At 56.4% G+C, this 21,239-nt stretch overlaps 1 protein-coding gene across 8 annotated transcripts in view; it reads left to right on the plus strand.

The window, feature by feature from the left end:
- LOC103595287 (actin-binding LIM protein 2-like) overlaps window positions 1-21,239 on the plus strand; it is a 105,412-nt gene that overhangs the window by 5,141 nt on the left and 79,032 nt on the right. For 6 of the 8 annotated variants that reach the window (XM_008578675.1, XM_008578682.1, XM_008578666.1 and 3 more), the window contains exons 1-2: window positions 5,559-5,638; window positions 17,737-17,824. In XM_008578675.1, the coding sequence (XP_008576897.1) occupies window positions 17,791-17,824 (34 nt within the window). In that variant the 5' untranslated portion in view covers window positions 5,559-5,638; window positions 17,737-17,790. Of the gene's footprint in view, window positions 1-2,303; window positions 2,431-5,544; window positions 5,639-9,945; window positions 10,025-17,736; window positions 17,825-21,239 lie in introns of those variants that run through there. The other 2 variants (XM_008578688.1, XM_008578653.1) reach the window with 2 other exon arrangements.

Here is a 21,239-nt window from a genome sequence, read left to right on the forward strand (position 1 = left end):
TGCCAAAGCAGATAATAATGCTGGGCATCAAACAGCATCTGCTGAGCGCCTGCTGCATGCTGGACCAGGCATGGTCTTAGAACTGCCATCGAGTCAGGGCAGTGGGTAAGCACTGATGGGACTGCCCACCCACCAATGAATAAAGGGGTTTCCAAGAGGAAGGAGACTGGCTTGGCATGGGCCAACGAGTGTGGATGCCAGCATTTGTGCCCAGGCCTGCTGGGCCCTGGGGCGACATTCTCTCCCGCTTGGGTGGAGGTTGACTTGTGCCAAAGCAGACCCTGCTCAGCCTGCAAGCTCTGGCTGATCCGGAAGCTGCTCAGCTACTCAGGGCTCCTGCAGGCAGCTGGGGCCCACTTCCAGATGCATCTCCTGGTTTCTGCTCATCACAAGGAACCCCAAGGCCCACCCTTGTCACGCCTCACTGTACACACACCCAGCCACACCCTCACACACACAGACTGCTTGCACACAGACACACACTCATGTGCACACAGAGACACAATCACAGACACAGATGTGCACACAGAGACACATCCATACTCACACACTGCCACGCACAGTGCAGGTTCCTGCTGCCAGCTCCCGGTCCTGCTCCACCCCTTGGCCGGGGCTCCCACTCGTCTTCAGCACACAGGTCACTGGCTGTGGGAACCCCCATGTGGCCAGTCACAGGGGAGAAGGACCAGACTGTGAGCGGCTGGCTCAGCAGGGCAGGGACAGGACAGAGGGGCGTGGGCTAGAGAGCACCCGTCACCAGAGGAAGGTAGAAGACAGAGGTAGGGATTAGCTAGTTCCTGCTGCCAGCTCCCGGTCCTGCTCCACCCCTTGGCCGGGGCTCCCACTCGTCTTCAGCACAAAGGTCACTGGCTGTGGGAACCCCCATGTGGCCAGTCACAGGGGAGAAGGACCAGACTGTGAGCGGCTGGCTCAGCAGGGCAGGGACAGGACAGAGGGGCGTGGGCTAGAGAGCACCCGTCACCAGAGGAAGGTAGAAGACAGAGGTAGGGATTAGCTAGCTGGTCAGGTTGCAGGTTGCAGAGGGGGGAATTCCCAAAGCCGACTGCCTGGGGCCTGGCTCTGGCCTGGGCTGAGTCCTGGAGCAGGAACACAGTGGGGTGGAGCACTCTGTGTGCAGGGACATGGCTCAGATGGCCACAGAAGGAGCTCAAGATGTCTGGGCCAGGAGAGCTTCCTGGGAGAGGCATCCAGGCAGGAGAGAGTCTGGAGCAAGGAGTACGGGGTGTGATAGAGTGCAGGGGGGCTGGGGCGCAGGCCTCTCCAGTGTGGTCTTTACCTCTCTGTGTCCCACTAAAAGGGGGACACATTTTGTGGGAACAATAACAGTAGCAGCCTCCTAGAGAGCTAACACAGGTCCGGGTCCCTGCAGCAGAGGGTGGTTCGATGGATGAATCAGTGCGTGTGTGGGGACGTCTACTCAGTAGGTCCAGCTCTGCTCTGACTATTGCTGCTGGTGTCAGGAGATAGTAACCTCGCTTCTCGCGGTTCCCTGTGGGAAGCCATCCACAGACATCACTGTCACTCTGCCTCTCCCTGTATCAGCTACGTGCCCCCTCCCTGCCCTGCCCTGGCTCTCCCCGCAGGGAGGCTGTATCTCAGTTTCCTAGAGGCCCTGGGTGAATGCACATCTTGTCTGCCCTGCACTGGCCAAGCTGCAGTTGCAGGAGAGACGTGGACCTCACACCTGTCCCCCACCTCGTCCCCAGCAACTTGGGGTAGGAGCATCACTAAAAGCGATGTGGTACATTTCCCTTTGGTGTACACGTTGGGTCATGATCAGGTTTAAAGTTCCGCCTTCCAACAGAGGACGGGTGGCGCCACCCAGACCCAGTGTTGTCAGACCACCGGCTACCCTGACCCCTCCTCCCTGGGCCAGCCCCCTCCCCAGTGTGCTCTTGTCTGAGTGCATACCTCTGCACCAGGCAGTCTCCGATCTTCTCACAGTGCATCTTGGTTCTCCCAGCTCCTAGCCCAGACTGCACACAGTTGGTGCTCAATGCATGCAGGAACACACCTCATGATTTGTTTCCCTCATGTTCCCACTGGCTGCCATGGAGCGGGCCCTTCCAGCACACCAGTTTGGTTGTCCCCTGTCCCTCTCTTCTGGGGCAGCTTCAGTTGCTTTATGGGGTCTGGAGAGCAGTAGGGCAGGGACAGCCTCAAGAGGGGCCTCATCCCTCCAGGTCACCCTTGGTGGTGCTGCTGAGACCCCATGGGGCAGGCCTGCTGCACACTTCTCCACCCAGGATGAGGATGTCTGTGTTCTGTTCTCTTTCTTCCAGGTTGTGGGGGCTGCGGCACAGAAATAAAAAACGGCCAGGCCCTGGTGGCTTTGGACAAGCACTGGCATTTGGGCTGTTTTAAGTGCAAGACTTGTGGGAAGCTCCTAAATGCCGAGTACATCAGCAAGTAAGTGGGGACAGGGGCTCTTGCCTCCTTATTCTGGGCGGGGGTGGGTCGGGGGCAGTGCTCCCTGTGCTCCCCGTGCACCGCCCTCTGCACTTCTGCCCCTCCTCCTGCAGCTACCCTTGTCCTGCTGTTAGGTGAGGAAACGCGGCCCAGAGCCTGGCGGTTTGCCCAGGCCCTTGTACCTTCCCTCTCCTGAACAGTCCCTGCTCCCTCAATGGGGTGTGTGGGGAGACTCCAGCTCTGTTTCTGCTGATTAGAAACAGAGATGTTGGCGCTGCCATCTCTGACTCTGTCAGCCACCTCCTCTCTCCCGTCTCTGGGCATCAGCCTCCACCTTCCCTGTGGGGTTTGCCGTCATTTCTGCACCTGGATGTCCTGCACAGTGCAAAGCAACCTCAGCAGGTGCCAGCCATGGGGTCAGGAAAGGAGGGCCCGCCCATCTCAGCTGTCAGGTCTGGGACCCCACACCACATGCTCCATCTTCTGCAGAGTGAGAGCTCTTGGGTCAGCTCCCGCTGGCTGGCTCTGTGCCCCCCAAACCTGCAGTCAAGCTGGGGTGGTGGCTGGTTTGGGCACATGGGGGGAAGACCCTGGCTGTGAGCAGGGGCAGCTGAGGGGCCAGGAGGCGGGGTGCATTTTAATCCTGGCAGAGCAGAGAAGGAGGCAGGGAAGCCCTGGATGGCGCAGGTGGGGCCGAGCCAGTGGGTGCTGAACAGAGCAGCCCTGAGTGCACACAGGCACCTTCCTGGGAGGCAGAGGCTCTCAGGCCGCTGTCATCAAAGACTGTGCTAGTTCTTCATGCCCTGGAGGGAAGAGAATCATTGCAGGAACTGACGAATCTGCATGGGATGCAGAATGAAGCACACACGCACATGCGCACACACACGCACTCATACATGCATGCATGCACATGCGCACACACATGCATGCACTCACACGTGCACACACGCATGCACTCATACATGCACACGTATGCACTCATGCATGCATGCATGCACATGCACGCAGTCATACATGCACGCATGCACATGCACTCACACACACACACACGCATGCACTCACACACATGGACCATGTACGTAGCACAGAGTCTGACAAGGCCAATGCATGAACCCACATCAGCTTCCTAGTTGATCCCTGTGCTCTCACTCTGCAAGATGTCACCACTGGGAGAAACTAGGAGAAGCATAAACGGCACGTCTCTGGATTGTTTCTTAAACTGTATGGGAATCTACAATGATCTCAAAACAGATTGTTGTAAGTAAAAGTCCCCAAACCAGGATGAGCTTTCATCCAAGGTGGACAGGACTGCGGAGGAGGCAGGGGTTCCCTGGCCTCTGTCATAGTAAAGGAAGTGAGTGACTTGGGGACACAGGCCAGTGCACAGAACATTTTAAAACACATGAAACCTCCCAGCCCCCAGCAGGCACAGCCCCTCACGTGACACTGGCAGCTCACCCACGCCCACACAGCCCCCGGAGCCATCCCAGAATTCACGAAGAGGGTGTGTTGGTGTTGCCATGGAGACAATGAACCTTCTGGGTTTGCTGCAAATACTCCCATTTGTGGGGTACAGTGGGGGCCCTAGGTCAGCGCACTTGAAAGTGGGTCCCAGGGACCCAATTTCCATCTTCTCCCTCATGTAGAGGAAGGGCTGTCCCCTGTCTGAGAGAAGGCTCATCCCAGGGCTGTGGGCCAGCTCAGGCTGCAGTGAGAGGGGCCATGCAGCCCCAGTGCTGTGAGCCCACGCCAGGGCCCTTCCCCTCCTGCAGGCATCTGCAGGCCCTGGCGAAGCTCCAGAGATCTGAGGAAGAGAGGCCGGTGTTAGCTCAGCTCTGATCCTTGACTGCTTGAGAAATCCCAGCTTCCATCACTGCTGTGCAAAAAATTAAAAAGTCACTAACACGGTGACTTGACATGCTCGAGAGGAGAGATATGGAGTGCAGGTACCAGCTCTGTGCCAGTGGCCTCCACACCAAACTCCTTCTGGGTATGGCCTGGGCCCAGAGGACAGCCCTGGTTAGCAATAACAGTGGCCTCAGCCACCATTTGGCAGGTGCCAGGTGCTGGACACACCTGTCATTTAACCCTTACTGTTGATCTCCTGTTTTACACATGGGAAGCTGAGGCTCAGGGAGGTTAAGTGACTTATCCGGGGTCACACAGCTGAGACCTGGCATTTGAGTCCAAGCCTGTTCACTTAACCACGGCCCAGCAGCCCCTCCCCTCCCCACACTGAGTTCGGCCGCCAGACACCTCAGGGCCACCTCTGAGCCTTCTTTCCCCCATCTGCACTCCGTTTATCCTGTTGTAGTGATTGCATGACAATGATTATAACAGATTTTAAATCAGCTCCAGGCCCTACATGTCCCTGTGCACACTAGCTGCTGTCCCTACAGCTCATTTAATGGAGGTACAGAGTTTAAGCAACTTGCTCAAGGAGTGTCTCATTCGACACTCATTCCCCGATGCTGCAAATGGTTCCTCGCATGCAGAAGCATGCCATCGGCATGCGTGACAGAGTGGACATGTCACTGTGAGGCCCTTCTGCTCCTTCCACACAACAGGAGGCCGGGCCCCTCCACACATGGCCAGAGCCAGCCTCTGTCCCCGTGAGACGGAAGTACCCAGTGAGTGGCGTCTCCTCCTAACCCTCCCACACCTGCCACCTGGGCTCCCAGTCATCCCCCAGCCCTGTCCCCAAAGCAGGTGCCCTTGTCATGCAACCCTTTTGGCTCATGTTTTTCTAAGGCACTCCTGACGCTGGACATGGGGTGGAAGGAATCTCTCATTTCCCAGGTGTGGCTTTTGCTCCCTTGGCTCAGCCTCTGGACCAGCCACCAGCTCCTCAGAGGGCCAGCGGCCCCGCCTCTGTGTACTCAGTGTCCCCATCTGTGAAACGGGGTGGTCTGCATCATATTTCCATGGGGCCGGTGCATGTAAGCACCCAATACACGCTCCCTATCGGAGGTGTCATCAGAGGAGGAGGAAGTGGGCATTTCCCCCACTGGGACAGTGTCCTTCTCATTGGTGAGGGCTGTGGGATCTTGGGGTCAAGCTCCTGGTGGTCCTTAGGGTGGCCCTGCCCCAACCTGAATGCCTTTCTCGTTGCAGGGACGGGCTGCCCTACTGCGAGGCTGACTACCACACCAAGTTCGGCATCCGCTGCGACGGCTGTGAGAAGTACATCACGGGGCGTGTGCTGGAGGTGAGTGGCCAGCTGGAGTGGGGGATGCTGGTTGAGCCCGGCTGGGCCCCTGTGACCCTCGCATGGCCCTGCCCTCTCTGGGCGCTGGGGCCTAATTGCCCCCTGCGAGGGCAATGGTCTGACATTCGTGTGTGTTTGTGCAAGAATCTGTCCACCCGAGCCTTCACCACCCGCTTCCTCCCAGCTCTGCCACAGGATACCATCCTTGGCCATCTGGGGCCTGCTCAGTGCCACCTCCTCTGGGAAGCCTTCCTGGTGATGCTCTCTTCTGTGCAAATTCATAGAGTAGGAGAGGTGGGGAGGCCTTGGAGATATTTTGGCCCAGCCGTTCACTGTCTAGATGGGGACTCTGAGGCATAGAGGATTAAAAGGGAGCCTAGGAGACGAGTGCAGTGCCCATAGCCACATGGCAAGACTCTGTCCCCATAGTGGGCCAGAGTGGTCACCGGCAGCCAGACTAAACAATGCCCATGGTGTGGGGGGCTTCTGGGGTGTGGAGAGGGGCGTGCTTTTTGGTCTGGGCAGTAGTTACATGGTGTGCTCACTTGTGAAAATTACCCACATCATGCACTTTTCTCCATCTTGTTCGATAAGACAAATCCCCTGCAGCAGCTGGGATCAATTCCCGCCCTCCCAATTCACAGGCCCAGCCCATCCTTCCATGCCACTCTGCAGTCCCTCTTTGGCTTTCACCGTCCAGGGTCAGCCCATGGTCCACAAGGGAGGGGACAGGTGACCAGAGGACCTCAGGGAATGCGGATGGAGCTATGTACTGGCCGTGAGGCATGGAAGCCCCTCCTGGGGAGGTCACAGGAGTGGGCCTTTGGGGTTGCCAGTGACAGCAGGGCAGGAGGATAGGTTGGGGCGCCAATAAGGCTGTAGAGAATGGGCACCTAGGAAGCCATTGAAGCCAGAAATGCCCAGGTTAGATTTGCATTTTAAGGAGCTCCCTCTGGCTGCCGCAGAGGCCAGCCTGGAGGGGTGGGACGAGCATTCTCCTGGGGTCTCCAAGGACTGTCCCTTCCCCGCAAACCATAGCCAGGGCCCAGCCCCAGTGCCTTCGTGGAATCCAGCAGTGACGCTGAGGTGCTTTTCTTGCAATCACACTTCACCTCCGAGGCAGCTGGGACAGAGTGGCACCCGGGCCCCAGCCCCACCTTCTTTCCAGCCCTGCCCAGGAGGGAGAGGGCTGCCCACCCCCGCCCCGGACTTCAGTGCTGCCCCAGGACTCCGGGGAGGCGGGAGGCCACAGCGGGAACCGTCCCAGCTCTGTAGGGAGCTCTGCACTCTCCAGCTGAGCAGACCTGAGGATGGATGTAATTACACGCTCAGTGATGGGAGAAAGTTTGCCAAGTACAGAGCAGCGCAAAGAAGGAAACGTCGTCGGTGATGCAGCCCTGGCGGGCTCAGCTTTCTGGCCAGTTTCCGTCCGCTCTCTTCCTTTCCGTGTGGTCATAGTCGATATCACAGCATTACACAATACTATATCCTGATTTTTTCCAACTCATATTTTCTATTTATGGGATTCCCATGTCATCATAAACCCCCCATAAGCCTTTTTTTTGGGGGGGGGGTTTCATGGATTTTCTTTTAACAGCTTTATTGAGGTAGAATTCACATATCATACAATTCACCCACTTAAAGTGTATAACTCAGAGGTTTTCAGTATCTTCACAGATATGTGCAGCCTCACCACAGTCAATTTTAGAATATTTTCATGACCTTAAAAAAAAACCCATACTCTTTAGCTACCACTGCCCTGTACCCCACCTCCCCAGCCCTTGGCGACCAGTAATCTACTTTTTGCCTCTGTAGATTTCCCTGTTCTAGACATGTCCTGTGAAAAGAATCCTAAACTACGTGGTCGTGTGTGGCTGGCTTCTTTCACATCGCACAGTGTTTTTGAGGTTCACTTGAATGTACGTGTGTTTTAATATTGCAACGTATTTCAGCATGTAACTACACCCGAGTTTACAGGCCCGATCACTTACTGTTGGACACAGTACCACTTTCTAGGTTTTTACTACAGTAAATAACACTGTAATGAACATCTTTTTTTTTTTAAGAATGCTTTATTTGCATTTCTAATTTTCCTTAAGATAAATTCACAAAAATGTAGAAGTTGGGTCCAAAACTCCGAATATTTTTAGGGTCCTTGATCGTTATTATAAATTGCCTTCCAGAGAGATTTTGCTAATTTACACTCTTATCAATAGCATGTAGTGTTTCCCATGTAAACCTTTCCCCCCCAAGAAATAAAAATTAAACACTAAACCTCCCCCAGTTTGCTAGGTTAAAATACGGGGCTCAGCCTTGCTTTAATCAGCCTTCCTCGAGTCCCTGGTGGAGCCGAGTGGCCTTCGCCGCGTTTAGCCGTTCGTGGCTCTTGCGCTTGGGTTGCCTTTCAGAAGCTTTGCCTGCTTGTGTGTTAGGCCCTCACGCTTTCCGTGCGAGGGGGTCGTGTGACTAGCCTGCTGATGTTTTGTCTGTCCTGTGTCCTGTCAGTATCTCCTGGGCATGCTCCTATCTAGCATTTATACCCACAGTCTCTGGGTGTGGACGAAAGGTGCACCTTCCCGGGGGACTGTCACCTGGCCTTCCCCATCGCCCCTCACCCCTCCCCTGGGAGCCAGCTCCCCCAGCCCTGACACGCCCCCAGGAGCTGAGGACAGGGCCCCACCGCTGTGCTGCCTGCAGGTGGTAACTAGCCCAGACCTTGCACATTCCCGCTGCCACCCCTCCCCCACAGGGACCTTGTCCACAGCCGGACAGAGAGAAGGCAGCCCAGACGTCCCTCAGGACTGTTCTCCGTGGCCCGCCTCTCTCCCCTGCCCTTTCTGATGAGAGAGCCGCCCCCTCCTACCCCCGGCTCCCCCACCTGGGCATGGTCCTCACCCTCCCACCTTCTCTAGAGCTTTACTCTGACCATCCTCCTTTCCTCCCTGAGGACCCCCCCGCCCCAGGGCGTGGAAGTCCCTGCGGGGCTGGGCAGCCTCTCCGCTCCCTTTGCAGCTGGCCTGGCTGCCTCTCAGCGACCCTCTTAGCGCACTCCGGCCTGAGCTCTGCCTCCCTCCTGCAGATCCCTGGGCCTTCCCCTCTCCCCGGGGCTCCTGAGGGGCCTGCGTCTCTGCTCCCCTCAGCCTCCGGGCACCTGGTTCCCCTGCTCACCAGTCCTGGCTGGGTCACACGGTACCCCTCTGACCCTGTTCCTCCTCTGAAATGCAGGCAGCTGTGGAGCTCGGCCAGGCCCACACCAGAGGTGGGAGCTGCGAGCCTCCCACCCTGTGCAATGCCGCAGGCCTCTCCCCGGGGCCTCTCTCAGTGAGCCACACCACCTCCCGCCCCACACCTGAGCTTCCGGCTGGGTCCAGCCACGTGCCAGGCCATTGGCCCCTCAAGAGCAGATAGCACAGCTGGCCTTGAGACCAGGCTACCCGGGCTCCCTCCAGCCCCTCGTCCCCTCCCAGCACACAGACATGGATTTGCACTTTTGACTCTATAGCACCTCCCTGTTGTGGTGCTACCGGCCTAAAGTGAGTGCATTTTGGGGTCAGCTCCTGCCATTGCTGCTACAGGTGCGTGACCTGCCCTTTCTGACATCCAGGGGCAGCAGCCCCTGCACCAGAGAAACCCTGGCCTAGGTGGGGGGCAGGCCTGACCCAAACCCCAGTTGTCTGCCTCTGGGGTCCGGAGCAAGTACTGCAGCCGCAGAGCTCGGCTGGGGTCAGGGGATGAACAGGACATGCCTGTGGAGCCCCAGCTCAGCTCTGGCCCCAGCAGTCACTGGTGGGGACAGGGCTTCCATATTGTCATCAGGCAATCAGTGACCCTCCTTGATGGATTGGGAGGACAAGGGTGACCCCCATGTCCACAGTGTGAGCATCCCCAATATTTAATGCTGGGCCAAATGCAGAACGTGGGGGTGGGTGCCTGTGAACAGGCCCCTTGGTGCTCTCCGCTTTATCTGGAAGGGACCGTCCTCATTGCAAGGAGCGGGAGAAACAGGTCTGGGTTTTTCCTCCCCTCCCCTGCGTCTGCTGCGGAGGCTGAAGGGCCTCCCAGGGAAGATTAATGCTTTTGTTTTCACCTCTGCCGGGAGGCGAGTTTGGCGGCGGCGGGCTCTGCAAAGCTCTGAGCACCCTCCGCGGCGGTGCGAGGCGGGCACCGCAGGCGGAGAGGAGCCCAGCATCGCAGAAGGGGAGCCGCCGCCACCGCAGTGGCACCGCCCGACGCTCAGCCGGCGTGCCCGCACCCAGCCGGCGACAGTGGGCTCCTGGGGAGCAGCAGGAGCAGGTGGCAGGATCCGAACAAAAAAGGAAAGAAGCTGATCCCTGGCTGGAGGGGGTCGGCCGATGGGACTGGGCTCTGGTGCGGGGCACCGTGCAGGTAGGAAGCCTGGCCGGGAGCCGTGCTGGGCTGCACACGGGTGGGTTTGTGGGGATGGTAGGTCAGGTGTGAGGCCCCCAGAGGCACCTGCCACCCCAGCTGTGCCCCCTGAGATGCTCGTCAGCATCCGGGCTTGCTGCTCTGCAGAGCTCAAGCGGGAGCGCCTCCCAGGTGCCCCACCGCCAGCAGGAGCCCTCGTCTGCACTGCCTGCGTGCGACAGGCACAGTGCCATCTTAATGCCAGGCGCCAGCAGTGCCCGCCGTGAAATGTGCATTCGGTGGCGACGGTGGGGATTTTCCTCCCCCCCCCCCCCTCCCTCAGTTACTCCTAAATATCCCCTCGTGTCCCTTAATACATGTTTTCCTGCACCCTGCTTGTCTCTGGGTATCTGTCGGGTGAGCCAGCTCCATGCTGGGGTCCTGAGGGGTCGTGGGGGTGCTTCGGCTGAGACGGATGGCTGGAATGTGGGGGGCTGGGCGCAGGGGTGGGTGGCTGCCTGGCACAGGTGCTGCGGTGCTGGCTCCTGGGGAGGGATGGAACCCCCCCTACAGAGCGCTGGGACGTGGCTGGTGATGCCCAGGGGCCAGTGGGGTAACTAGACTCTCGACCAGGTGTGGACACGGGGGAGGAGGCGTTGAGTGGGGGCAGCCACTGTTTCCAGGTATAGACCCCATCCCCACCTCAGTCCCTGTCTCCTCACCAGGAGGACCTGGAATGCCTCCCTGCAAAGGTGGGAAGGAGCGGGTGGGGTGGGGGCATCGTTCTCAGCCCCGCCCTCTGTTAGCCCTGGCAGTGCCACTGTCTGGTCCCACTTGCCTGGTGCAGCGTGGGCACCAGGGCCGTCTCCATGGTAACGAGAAGCCCAGCATCCCTCTGGGACCACTAATTAACTTCTCTTTATTCCTTCCTGCCTCCCTCCCTCCGTCCACCCCTCCTTTCTTTCCTTCCCCAATCAACCACTCACCCTACCGACCCTTCCTGGACTCACCGTGTGTCCCCTGGGCTGGGCACTGGTTCACAGAAATGAAGGGACAGGCCCCCTGCCCTGAGGAGCTCGTGGTCTCATGGGGGGCCCCAGTGGGAGAGGGGTGCCAGGCTCACTCCTGCCATGGGTCAGGTGGCCAGTTAAACGTTTCCCATTTCAAACGACGCCCCCTCCTGCTACCGCAGGTCCTTTAGCTGTTTGCCTCCCCGCCGTCTTCTGGGACGTTTCACTTTAGCCTCACGCTTTACCCACCAGGAGAAAGTAAACCGTATGCTCCCGAGCAAATGACAGCGTCTCCTGAGGATGGACGTGAGGTCAGCCTCATAAGGCCCCACTTCTCTCTCTCTCTGTCTCTGTAATAAATGTGTTTATTTATAAAACACACTCAGGGGAATATCTGTTTACCATAAAATAAACAAAGAAGAAAATCCTTCATAGTGAATGCTACCACCCAGACTACTGTTAGCATTTAGAAGTCATGCTTTTAGATTTTACCCATACAAGACACACACACACACACAGAGACACACAGAGACACAGACACACAGAGATATACACAGAGACACAACACACACAGAGATACACACACAGACACACAGACACACAGACATAGAGACACACAGACCAAGCACACAAACGCACACAGACACAGAAATATACACACACACACACAAACACACAGACACAGAGACACACACACAGGCACACACAAACACACTCATGTGCCTTTAGCCAGATCGCCACACTCTGCTCCACATCGTGACCCAACAATGTGGCGGAGCCTCCAGTCCTTGTCCGTAATGTTCACCTGCAGTGTCCTTGACACTGTCATACGGTGCTCCCTGGTCCCTGTGTCTGAGGGGTGCCGGGCCGCAGCACGACCCGGCTGTCTCCGGGCAGGGCCTCCTAGGTGTACATGTCAAAATGTCCACAGGTGGAATAGACAGTTAGGCTGTTCCCAAACTTCTTTGGTCAGAACCCCCTTTGACCCTCTCGGGACCTCTCACGAGCACATCATGGTCCCCGTGTCCCTCATTCAGAACATCCTCACAGGCACCCGCTCTGCGTGCAGCTCTGCCCGGGGCGGGTGCAGTGCAGAGGGGAGGAGTGAGCCATGCCAGACCGGCCGCATGTGTCCCTGCAGTGGTCCCGAGGCGACAGGAGCCGTGTTCCCAGGCCCACAATGAGGTGCAGGGGGGAGGTCGGGAGGTCTGGGGAGGGGGCCGCAGATGTCATGGGGGTTTGCCGGGTGTGGTGAGGAGTGGGCTGTTCTTGGCAGGGTGAAGGGGCCCCTGGGGGACTCTGTGTTGGCGGCTGGGTTGTGTGGCCCCTGCCCCAGGTTTTAATTTGCTTCTCAGTACGTCTCACTTTCTCTGCACTCTGTGGTGATGAGGTCTTTTAAGAGCCGGATTCAGTTCTGGAAATTCAAAAAGGAAGCTAAAGCTTTGGATTGGGCCTGTGAACGTGCCGTGAGCAGCCCCTGGGAGCTGCCTCCTGTGCTCAGAGAGGGGCAGACCACAGGCCCGGCCCGGCCTGCAAGCAGGAGGGGCGCCGCGGGGTCTCCAGGCAGCGCGGGAGGCCCTGGCATCGGGGTTCTGAGCTCTCCTTCAGGGAGGAAGGGGCTGCCCGCCCCGGGTGCCAGAGGCTGCTCTCCTGCTCTCCTGCTCTCCAGCCCCGCTCTGCAGGGGAGGGCGGGGTCTGCACGTCTGCGGCAGAGTGTCCTGGCCCCCCACTCCCAGCGGGCCCTGGCTGGGGACGAGCGGTCACTCCGTGCCCCTGCAGCGGCCTTGTGCCTCCCTCACGGGCCTCGTTCCATCTTATGAAAGACGAAGCCACTTGTCAGAAGGCACAGACGTCCGAAACTGGAGTTTCCCGTTGCCGCTGTTGTAGGCCCTGCTTGGTGGGAATGGGGACCAGGAGGATGCAGCCAGGGTGCCCTTGATGGGGAGGCCCCAGTCACTGTAAGAGAGCACGGGAGGGGACAGAAAGTAACATGAGTAGTGAAGACGGTTTTATTTTTTGACCCTATCAGCCCATCCCTCCTTCAACTCATCGGTCCCCCCGGCAGGGAGTGTGGGGTAGGGATGGGTGACATTTGTCATATGGTACCTTCCAGATAAGTGCCGCCAGTTCTCCTGCCCCAGCCCTGAGAAGGAGGGACAGTCCTGTCCACTTTACAAAGGGGAACCCTGAACCCCAAGACATGATACAAGGCCCAAGTCACACAGCCAGCAAGTGAGGATCCAGGCTGAGAATCTGTCACCTCCGTGGCCTCAGCCATGAGCATGGGACAGGCCCTGGCACCTGCAGGCACATTTGCTCTGTCAACTCCACAACCCCTCTGTGTTCCCCCATAGCCTGGGGGCACAGGCACTCCAGTCCCGTGTCTCTACCATGGACAGAGTGTTCTGGAACATGGACCTTTCACACTTTACAGACAAGTGGTTCGAACCGAAAGAGTGGGTGCCGGCTCATCCTGGCCATGAGGCTGTGGACACCCTGCCCCATGAAGCTGAGTCTGTGTGGTCTGAGGTGAGGGCACGAGGTGGCACTGGCTCAGATTTGGCCCTGGCTCACTGTGTGTGGCTCCTAGGCCCCAGGCTCCTCCCTGCTCAGGGTGCTGGGCACATGCCGGGTACCATGTTATAAGGCCCTATCTCTGCACCCAGCACACGTAGGTGCCATGTCCCTTCCTTTTCCTACACCTCAGGTGTAGGAGGGGTCTGTAGGAGGGGAGAACGGCGAGCTGAGGGTGCAGTAATTCCATGCCGCCAGCCACCAGGATCTGCAGGGGCTTGGCCATAACTGGCAGCCATCATGTCCTCGAAGCCCACGGGCATCTTCCTAGGAGGCACCTTCTGGTCCAGGCTGGGGAGTCTCTCAGTGCTGCGGCCTTGAGAAGGTCTCCTGGCCTCCCTGAACCTCAGTTTCCTCATCTGGAAAATGGGGCTTGCGAATAGCACCCACCAGTGGGCAAATTAAATAATGTGCCTAAAGCGTGTAACACAATGCTTGGCATGTTGGTAATAAAAAGTTTGCCATTTGGTGACCAACCTTTTTCTAAAAAATTCCGGTGACATTCATGTAACATGCAACTAGCCATTTAAAATGTACAGTTCGGTGGCACGTGGTACATCCCCAGGGCCGTGCCACCACCACTTCTCTTTAGCTGCAGAACATTTTCCTCACCCCAAGAGGAAACCGCACGTCCGCTCAGCAGTCACTCCCCACCCGCTCCCCGGCCTGTAACCACCAACCCGTGCTCTGTCTCCATGGGCCATCGTGCTCTGGAATATGTCACATAACAGGAATGCGGCCTCGTGTGCCTGGCTTCCGTCACTACCATGTCTTCCGGGGTCACGCGTGCCATAGCAGGTGCCAGCGCCCCATCTGCCTCTGTGGCTGGGTAGCGGTCAGTCAGGCGGACAGACCACAGTTGCTCTCCGTGAGGGACATGGGGAATGTCAGACCTGTTGGCGGCGACATGCGCTGCTGCAGGGAACACCCGGATGCGAGTGTTTGTGTGGACGAGCGTTTTCTTTGTTTCTGTTCTGTTCTCTTCGTTTTTCTGAAATGCCGAGGGGTGAAGTTACCGGCTCATCTGGTCATTCTACGTTTCACTTTCTGAGGAACCGACGAGCTGCCTTCCCCGGCGGCTCCCCCGTCTGGCGTCGCCAGCACCAGCGTGGAGACGCTCATCGCCCCAGGCCCTCACCAGCACTCCAGATCGTCCTCGCTGTGTTGTCATGACAGCCACCCTAGTGGGTGCGAAGCGCTAGCTCCGTGTGGTTTCCATTTGCATTTCCTTAATGACAGTGCTGTTAAACATCTTTTTACGTACCAGTTGGCATATCTTTGGGGAAATGTCTGTTCAAATCTTTGCCTGTTTTTTAATTGGGCTGTTTGTCTTTTTGTGATTGAGTTGTAGGCGTTCTTTATATATTCTGGGCGCTACACCCTCATCAGATATATAATTTGCAAATAATTTTCTCCCATCTTTAGGTTGTCTTTTTAGTTTCCTGACACTATCCTTTGATACACCAAAGTTTTTAATTTTGATGAGGTCCAATTTTTCTACTTTTTTCTTTTGTTGCTCATGATTTTGGTGTCAAATCCAGAATCCGAGGTCATGAAGATTTAACCCTATGTTTTCTTCTAATAGTTGGATAGTTTTAGCTCTTATGTTTTGGTCTTTGATCTGTTTTTGTGGGAAAGCTCTTTTACCAGTGTGCAGCACACAGAGGCGTGCACGAATCATGAGTGTGCAGCTTGGTAGATGTTCACAGACTGGACACACCCATGTAACCAGCACCCGAATCAAGAAAGAGACCATGCCCAACCCCACAGGAACCCCCGGGGCCCCTTTCCCATCACCCCGCCCAAGGGCAGCCCCTACCCTGACTCTAACAATGTGGATTACTTTTGCCTAGTTTTAAACTTCATAAACATGGGATCTACACTCTTTCACGTCTGGCTTCTTTTGCTTACTATTAGGTCTGTCGGCATCCTGCATGCAGTTTGTTCAGGGCGTGAGGCTTGGGGAGCACAGGAGGACGGGGTTCAGCCCCCCAGAGTCGAGAACTGCCAGGCTGGGTGTTGAGAGTCCCCAGGGCTGGGCTTAAACTCGTGAACTCAGGGGCCAGACTCCTGGGCTCTCATCTTGCTGCACCACCTGCCCGCTGTGTGACTTGCCCAAGATGCTCTGCCCGTCCGTGCTTCTTATGAAGAGCGAGTGTAATGACACACCTCATATGACTGCTGCAGGGATTGGAACAAGCTGACACGGGTTCGGATCCTATACAGGGATGGCCGGTGCATTCACTGGCTGAGCGTGGTGCTGACCACACCGTGCCGAGGGTTTCGATTTAACCCTTACCAGTCAAAAAAAAAAAAAAAAAAAAAAAAAAAAGAACAAGCTGACATGAGTAAAGTGCTATAGATGTGGCAGCTGCTGTTGCTAAGGGAGATTCAAGCTTATCATCTTAGACATTGTCCCCAACATCTTTCTCTCTCCCGATTCACGATTCACATGTGGACGTGCTGCAGAGACGTCAAGGTTTGTTTGGCCCTAGAGGATGCACTGTCTCCCCCACGTGGCTGTCACAGAACTTCTGCTGTTAGAAGTCACAGGTGGCGGTGGGGGTTTGTACCCCCCATTGTGAGGTAGGGGCACTGGATGAGTGGGAGTGAGGACAGGTCAGAGGTCAAAACTCAGGAATACTCACTTGGGCTGGTTAAGAATGCAGTGAGTCATCAGTTGACAGCAGGGACATTGTCATCAGGTGACTTTTCTAAAAATACAGAACTGTTTCAGCCTCTAATTTGCACCTCAAAATAAGAGTGCTGCTCTGACCACTTGGCATGTTAATGATTGGAATCACTGAAATGACTGTTTCACCCTCATTCTGGAGCCAGATGCTGTGGTGTGACCTGCTGTCCAGGCAGACCCTGCACCTAGCAGTCCCTGAGCAGGTCCAGGTGCCAGGCCCTGTGCAGGACAGGCTCCCTGTCCGGCAGAGAATAAGCCCAAGAGTTGCCAAATCATGTGGAAATGGGCCCGCGAGGCCCAGATTGGGGACGCGTTCAGAGAAAGCTCCCAAGAGGAGGTTGAATTTGGGGTGAGATAGAGAACATTCAGGGTGGCCCTGGGTGGCAGCTGGGAAGGAAGGGCACTCCAGGTGGAAGGAGAAGCCCGAGCAAACGCCTGGGGACCGCAGGGTGGGCAGGACTGAGGACACAGCATCTGCGGCCAGGATGTCGGTGGGCCCTGCAGACTGGCCCGAAGGTTTGGCAGAGGAGGCCACGTCAGGCCCCGGGCAGGAGAGAAGCCTGTGGATTCTCTGCCCGCACTCAGGGGCCGTTTGGGGCCTGTTTTCATTGTAGAAGCCACCAGTGGGCAAGAAAAAGAAAAGTGGGTTGCTCGTCTGACTTTTCACCCCAAGACTGACATACTCACAGTGACTGTGAAGCTCCCTCCCGTTCTAGGAAAGCATAGAGCAGGGGGTCCGGCATCCACGTTCAGCAACAGGCCACAGCCCCGCCTGCCCTGAGGTTAGGAAATACCCGCCGTAAGGTAATGCTGAAGACAGTATTTTGGGGTGATTTTTTTTATTTTTTTGCACCATGCAGAAATAAGCCAAACCAAGCAACGTAATTTGTTTAAGCTATTTAAATATTAGTATTTGTAATCTAATTTAATGGATTTGGGGAATTATAAAAGTAGAAAATGCCATGGAGCAAACTGAGCGATACCAACGTATGAAAAGAAAATTGTTGGCCATTTTTCACCCCACCCCTCTAGTCCCTCCCCCTGCCCCTCCCCCTTACCCTACCCCACTCCTGCCTCATCCTCCTCCCCTCCCCCGCCTTCTGGAGATACCGCGGGCCAAGGGACCGGACCCCTCCCTCAATGCTGACTGGTGGGGGAGGCACACCCACCAAAGATCAGCCCAGGAGGGAGCTGGGAGGCACACCTGGGCTCTGGAGGTCAGTCAGGTGCAGCTGGGTCTCACTGCACCTTGGACACCTGGAGGCATCCAGTGGGTCTGGGTGCCGTGCAGGGTCTTTGGTCCTGATGGTTGTGGGGCCCTCTGACCTGCAGCACGTCTTCCAGCCTCCCCTGCGTACCTGTGCACACGGTTCAAGTGCCATACCCACGGGCTAAGAGCTGCGGCCTGTGGACGTTTCTGCCTTCACTAGAAACCTCTGCGTTTTGCTCTTTTGCAGGCAGGGGAGAAGCACTACCATCCTTCGTGTGCACTATGTGTCAGGTGCGGCCAGATGTTTGCAGAAGGCGAGGAGATGTATCTTCAAGGTAAAAATTGAATCGTGCTGTTTAGTGCCCTAGGGCAAGAACTTACCGTCTATTGGGTCCATACCACGTGCGGGGAGCCAGCAAGGCAGGGCCAGAGCACACGCCTGGCCGGCATCGTCAGAGAATGGCCTGCCACATCTGTCTGCGTGATTTCAGTGACAAAAATCAAAGACCAAAGCTCACGAGCATTGACTATTTGGGTCCGGCAGTGAAACTTAGACAAATGTGGTCTGTTATACCCATGATCACTTTAGGCCTCTTCTGGAAAGCCCGCCGGCTCCAGGGCTCCAGGTAAGGGTCTCAGGTGTGTCCTGCCCCTGTCCCCAGCCTGCTGCAGGCCCTTTATTTACAAAGGAGGCTAATAAAGAGGTGGCCAGCAGAGGCTTTCTCCCAGAAGCAAGGGAAGCAGGGACATCAGAGCCTGGGGAAGGGGAGTCTGGAGGAAAACACAGTCAGCCTTCTGACACATTTCATGTCGCTGCATGGGCAATCCCCCAAACCCATCCACCATTAAAAATATAACAAAGGAGAGGCGTTCTGTGGGCCACGGGCTACCAGGGAAGAATGAGGTTTGACAACGACGTCTCTCTCCTCCTTCTAGATGAACCCTTTTTAGCGCATTGCTTCTCATCTTATGCACAGGTTAACATTCCAGTCATAGCATTTAGCTACCGCCGATTTCTTTACAAAGCCTATGTTAATTAGGGAGACAAGAGGAAGACGGTGACCCTTGCAGGGGAGGAGAAACAATTTTTTCTCTTCACAGTTCCTCGTTGGACAGACCCCTGTAACAGAGGACAGATTATCATGACCAGACCAAAGAGAAGCTTATTAACATGTGCACCTCTTGTGTCCATGAACCATGACCCCGAGAAATGAGCACATCTCAGGAGTTGGTCTCAAGGACACGGCTTCGATTTCAGGCTTAAACACCACCATTCCCCAAAACACAGGAGGAAGGGTGCGGGAAGGCCCGGTGAAGCACTTCAAACAGGATTAGTTTGGTTGTACAGATTTAAATTGGAGGCTTCTCCATGGATAAAAATCTCTAGCGATTTAAAGTTGTGCAGAGAAGGAGAGACCCTGATCGATGGAGATTTCCTTTGTAAAATATAAATTTATAAATAGAAATTTACTTTATAGGGTCGGCCCGGTGGCGCACTGCTACAGTGCGCCACTTGGGAAGCACGGCAGCGCTCCCGCTGAGGGTTCGGATCCCACATACAGACCGGCGGCTCACTGGCTGAGCGAGGAGCGGGGGCAACACCGAGGGTTGCGATCCCGTTGCCGGTCCCGGTCCGGTACGGGCGCGACACTGAGGGTTGCGATCCGTTGCCTGTCACGAAAAAAGACAAAAAGACAAAAAAAAAAGAAAAAAGAAATTTACTTTATAGGGTCGGCCCGGTGGCGCCCTGCTACAGTGCGCCACTTGGGAAGCACGGCAGCGCTCCCGCTGAGGGTTCGGATCCCACATACAGACCGGCGGCTCGCTGGCTGAGCGAGGAGCGGGGGCAACACCGAGGGTTGCGATCCCGTTGCCGGTCCCGGTCCGGTACGGGCGCGACACTGAGGGTTGCGATCCGTTGCCTGTCACGAAAAAAGACAAAAAGACAAAAAAAAAAGAAAAAAGAAATTTACTTTATAGGGTCGGCCCGGTGGCGCCCTGCTACAGTGCGCCACTTGGGAAGCACGGCAGCGCTCCCGCTGAGGGTTCGGATCCCACATACAGACCGGCGGCTCGCTGGCTGAGCGAGGAGCGGGGGCAACACCGAGGGTTGCGATCCCGTTGCCGGTCCCGGTCCGGTACGGGCGCGACACTGAGGGTTGCGATCCGTTGCCTGTCACGAAAAAAGACAAAAAGACAAAAAAAAAAAAAAAAAGAAATTTACTTTATAGATGTAAATTTCCCTCTAAAAAGGGTCGTTTCTCCTCTGTTTTCACATTTCTGAGTCTGCTGTGTCCCCAAATAATCAGCTCAAGATAATCCTTATGCTGCAGAGGCATATCTGGGGTGGCATATTCTGGTCTCCCAGCTGTGTTTTAGGGTGGTGTGTTCTGAGCCCCATTCCTCTCCCTCTCCCTGAGTTACACTGAGAGTGGACACTTGTTTCCCACCTGTTGCTTATCCATCCCCTGAGCCCTGGTAAAGAACTTTACTCCAACCCCTGTTAGAACAGTAGGGATGACTTTCTGGGCTGTTGCTGCAGGAGTCAGGACTGTTGCAACAGGGGACAGAGATCGGGCTCAATTCTGATCAAGACAAAGAGAGTGGGGAGGGGGTCAGTGGGTGGAAAATTACATCCAGGGTTGGGGGTTCTCACCGAAGGCAGGCAAAGAACTGGGACATCAAAGGTGGAGGTGGGGTCTCACTAAACTGACTTAGCAGAATTCTTGGGAAAACTGGAATAGGCAGGCCTAAGACTAAATGGAGGGGGGGCATGGTCAAGGCCTGGGACAAAGGTCAAAGCCTCGTCGAGAAGACGACTCAGAGGTGCCCAACCACAGGGCCTGGTGCCAGGACAGGCCATGGTGGGACAGCGGGCAGGGGGCGGGGTGCAGGGTTCACAGACCGACGATGGGTTGGACGTGGGCAGAGGGGCCCAGGCGAGGACGGGTCGGCAGTGAGACTTGGTCACTTCAGCCAGTCTCTCTTTGGAGACTTCTCTGTCTCCAGTGATCCCTGAGACAAGCTGAGCAGGCAGATGGGTGGGAGAGCTGTGGTCAGGTGATCGGCCACACACGCCGTCCCCCAGATGGGCCGTGGAATGACCTCAGCGGCCATCAGCCCAGGCTGCGTGTTGGACAGGCCTCCCTCTCTGGGGCAGACTGGTGGGGTGATGTCAGATTGGACGGCTCGTCCCCAGTGTCTCCTGTTGTTCCTAGAGTCTCTGCTCAAGAGCTCGTGAAAGGGGCTCTTTGCGCATACCCCGGCAGCACTGGGCTGTCTGGGTGGGGGGGTCCCTCTGCCTGAGGCTCGACTCCCGCTGTAAATGATGCTCTCAGACAACAGGGCCTGATGCTGAAGTGGCACTGGGACAGCGGTCCAGGGACACGAGCTCCCATCGAGGGTGACGTAGTCTTGGGGAACAGAGATGGTGCTCAGGATTCTGGGCTGAGTCTGGCGACCGATTTCTAACGTGGAACCTGCTGTGACTTTCTGTGAGATGTTGAAGCCAGTCCTGTCCCATCTCCGGGCCTTGGAGTTCCCAGTCTGTATGATGAGAGGTCAGACCAGGATGGTGGCTTTTAAGCTCTGCTACACCGGGGCTTTTTGGGGCCCCCACCCTGCCTGGTCACCCTGATACCCTCTGCTTGGTTGACCTGATACTGGGGCTCCATGAAGGTGTCTTGTGATGGATAAGTCCTGCTGCCGAAAGTTCTGAGAAGCGGGGGTCCCAGTGACCCCCACCCCCCA

The sequence above is a fragment of the Galeopterus variegatus genome, unplaced genomic scaffold, assembly GCF_000696425.1.
Source record: "Galeopterus variegatus unplaced genomic scaffold, G_variegatus-3.0.2 Scaffold76, whole genome shotgun sequence".
Lineage (NCBI taxonomy): Eukaryota > Metazoa > Chordata > Mammalia > Dermoptera > Cynocephalidae > Galeopterus > Galeopterus variegatus.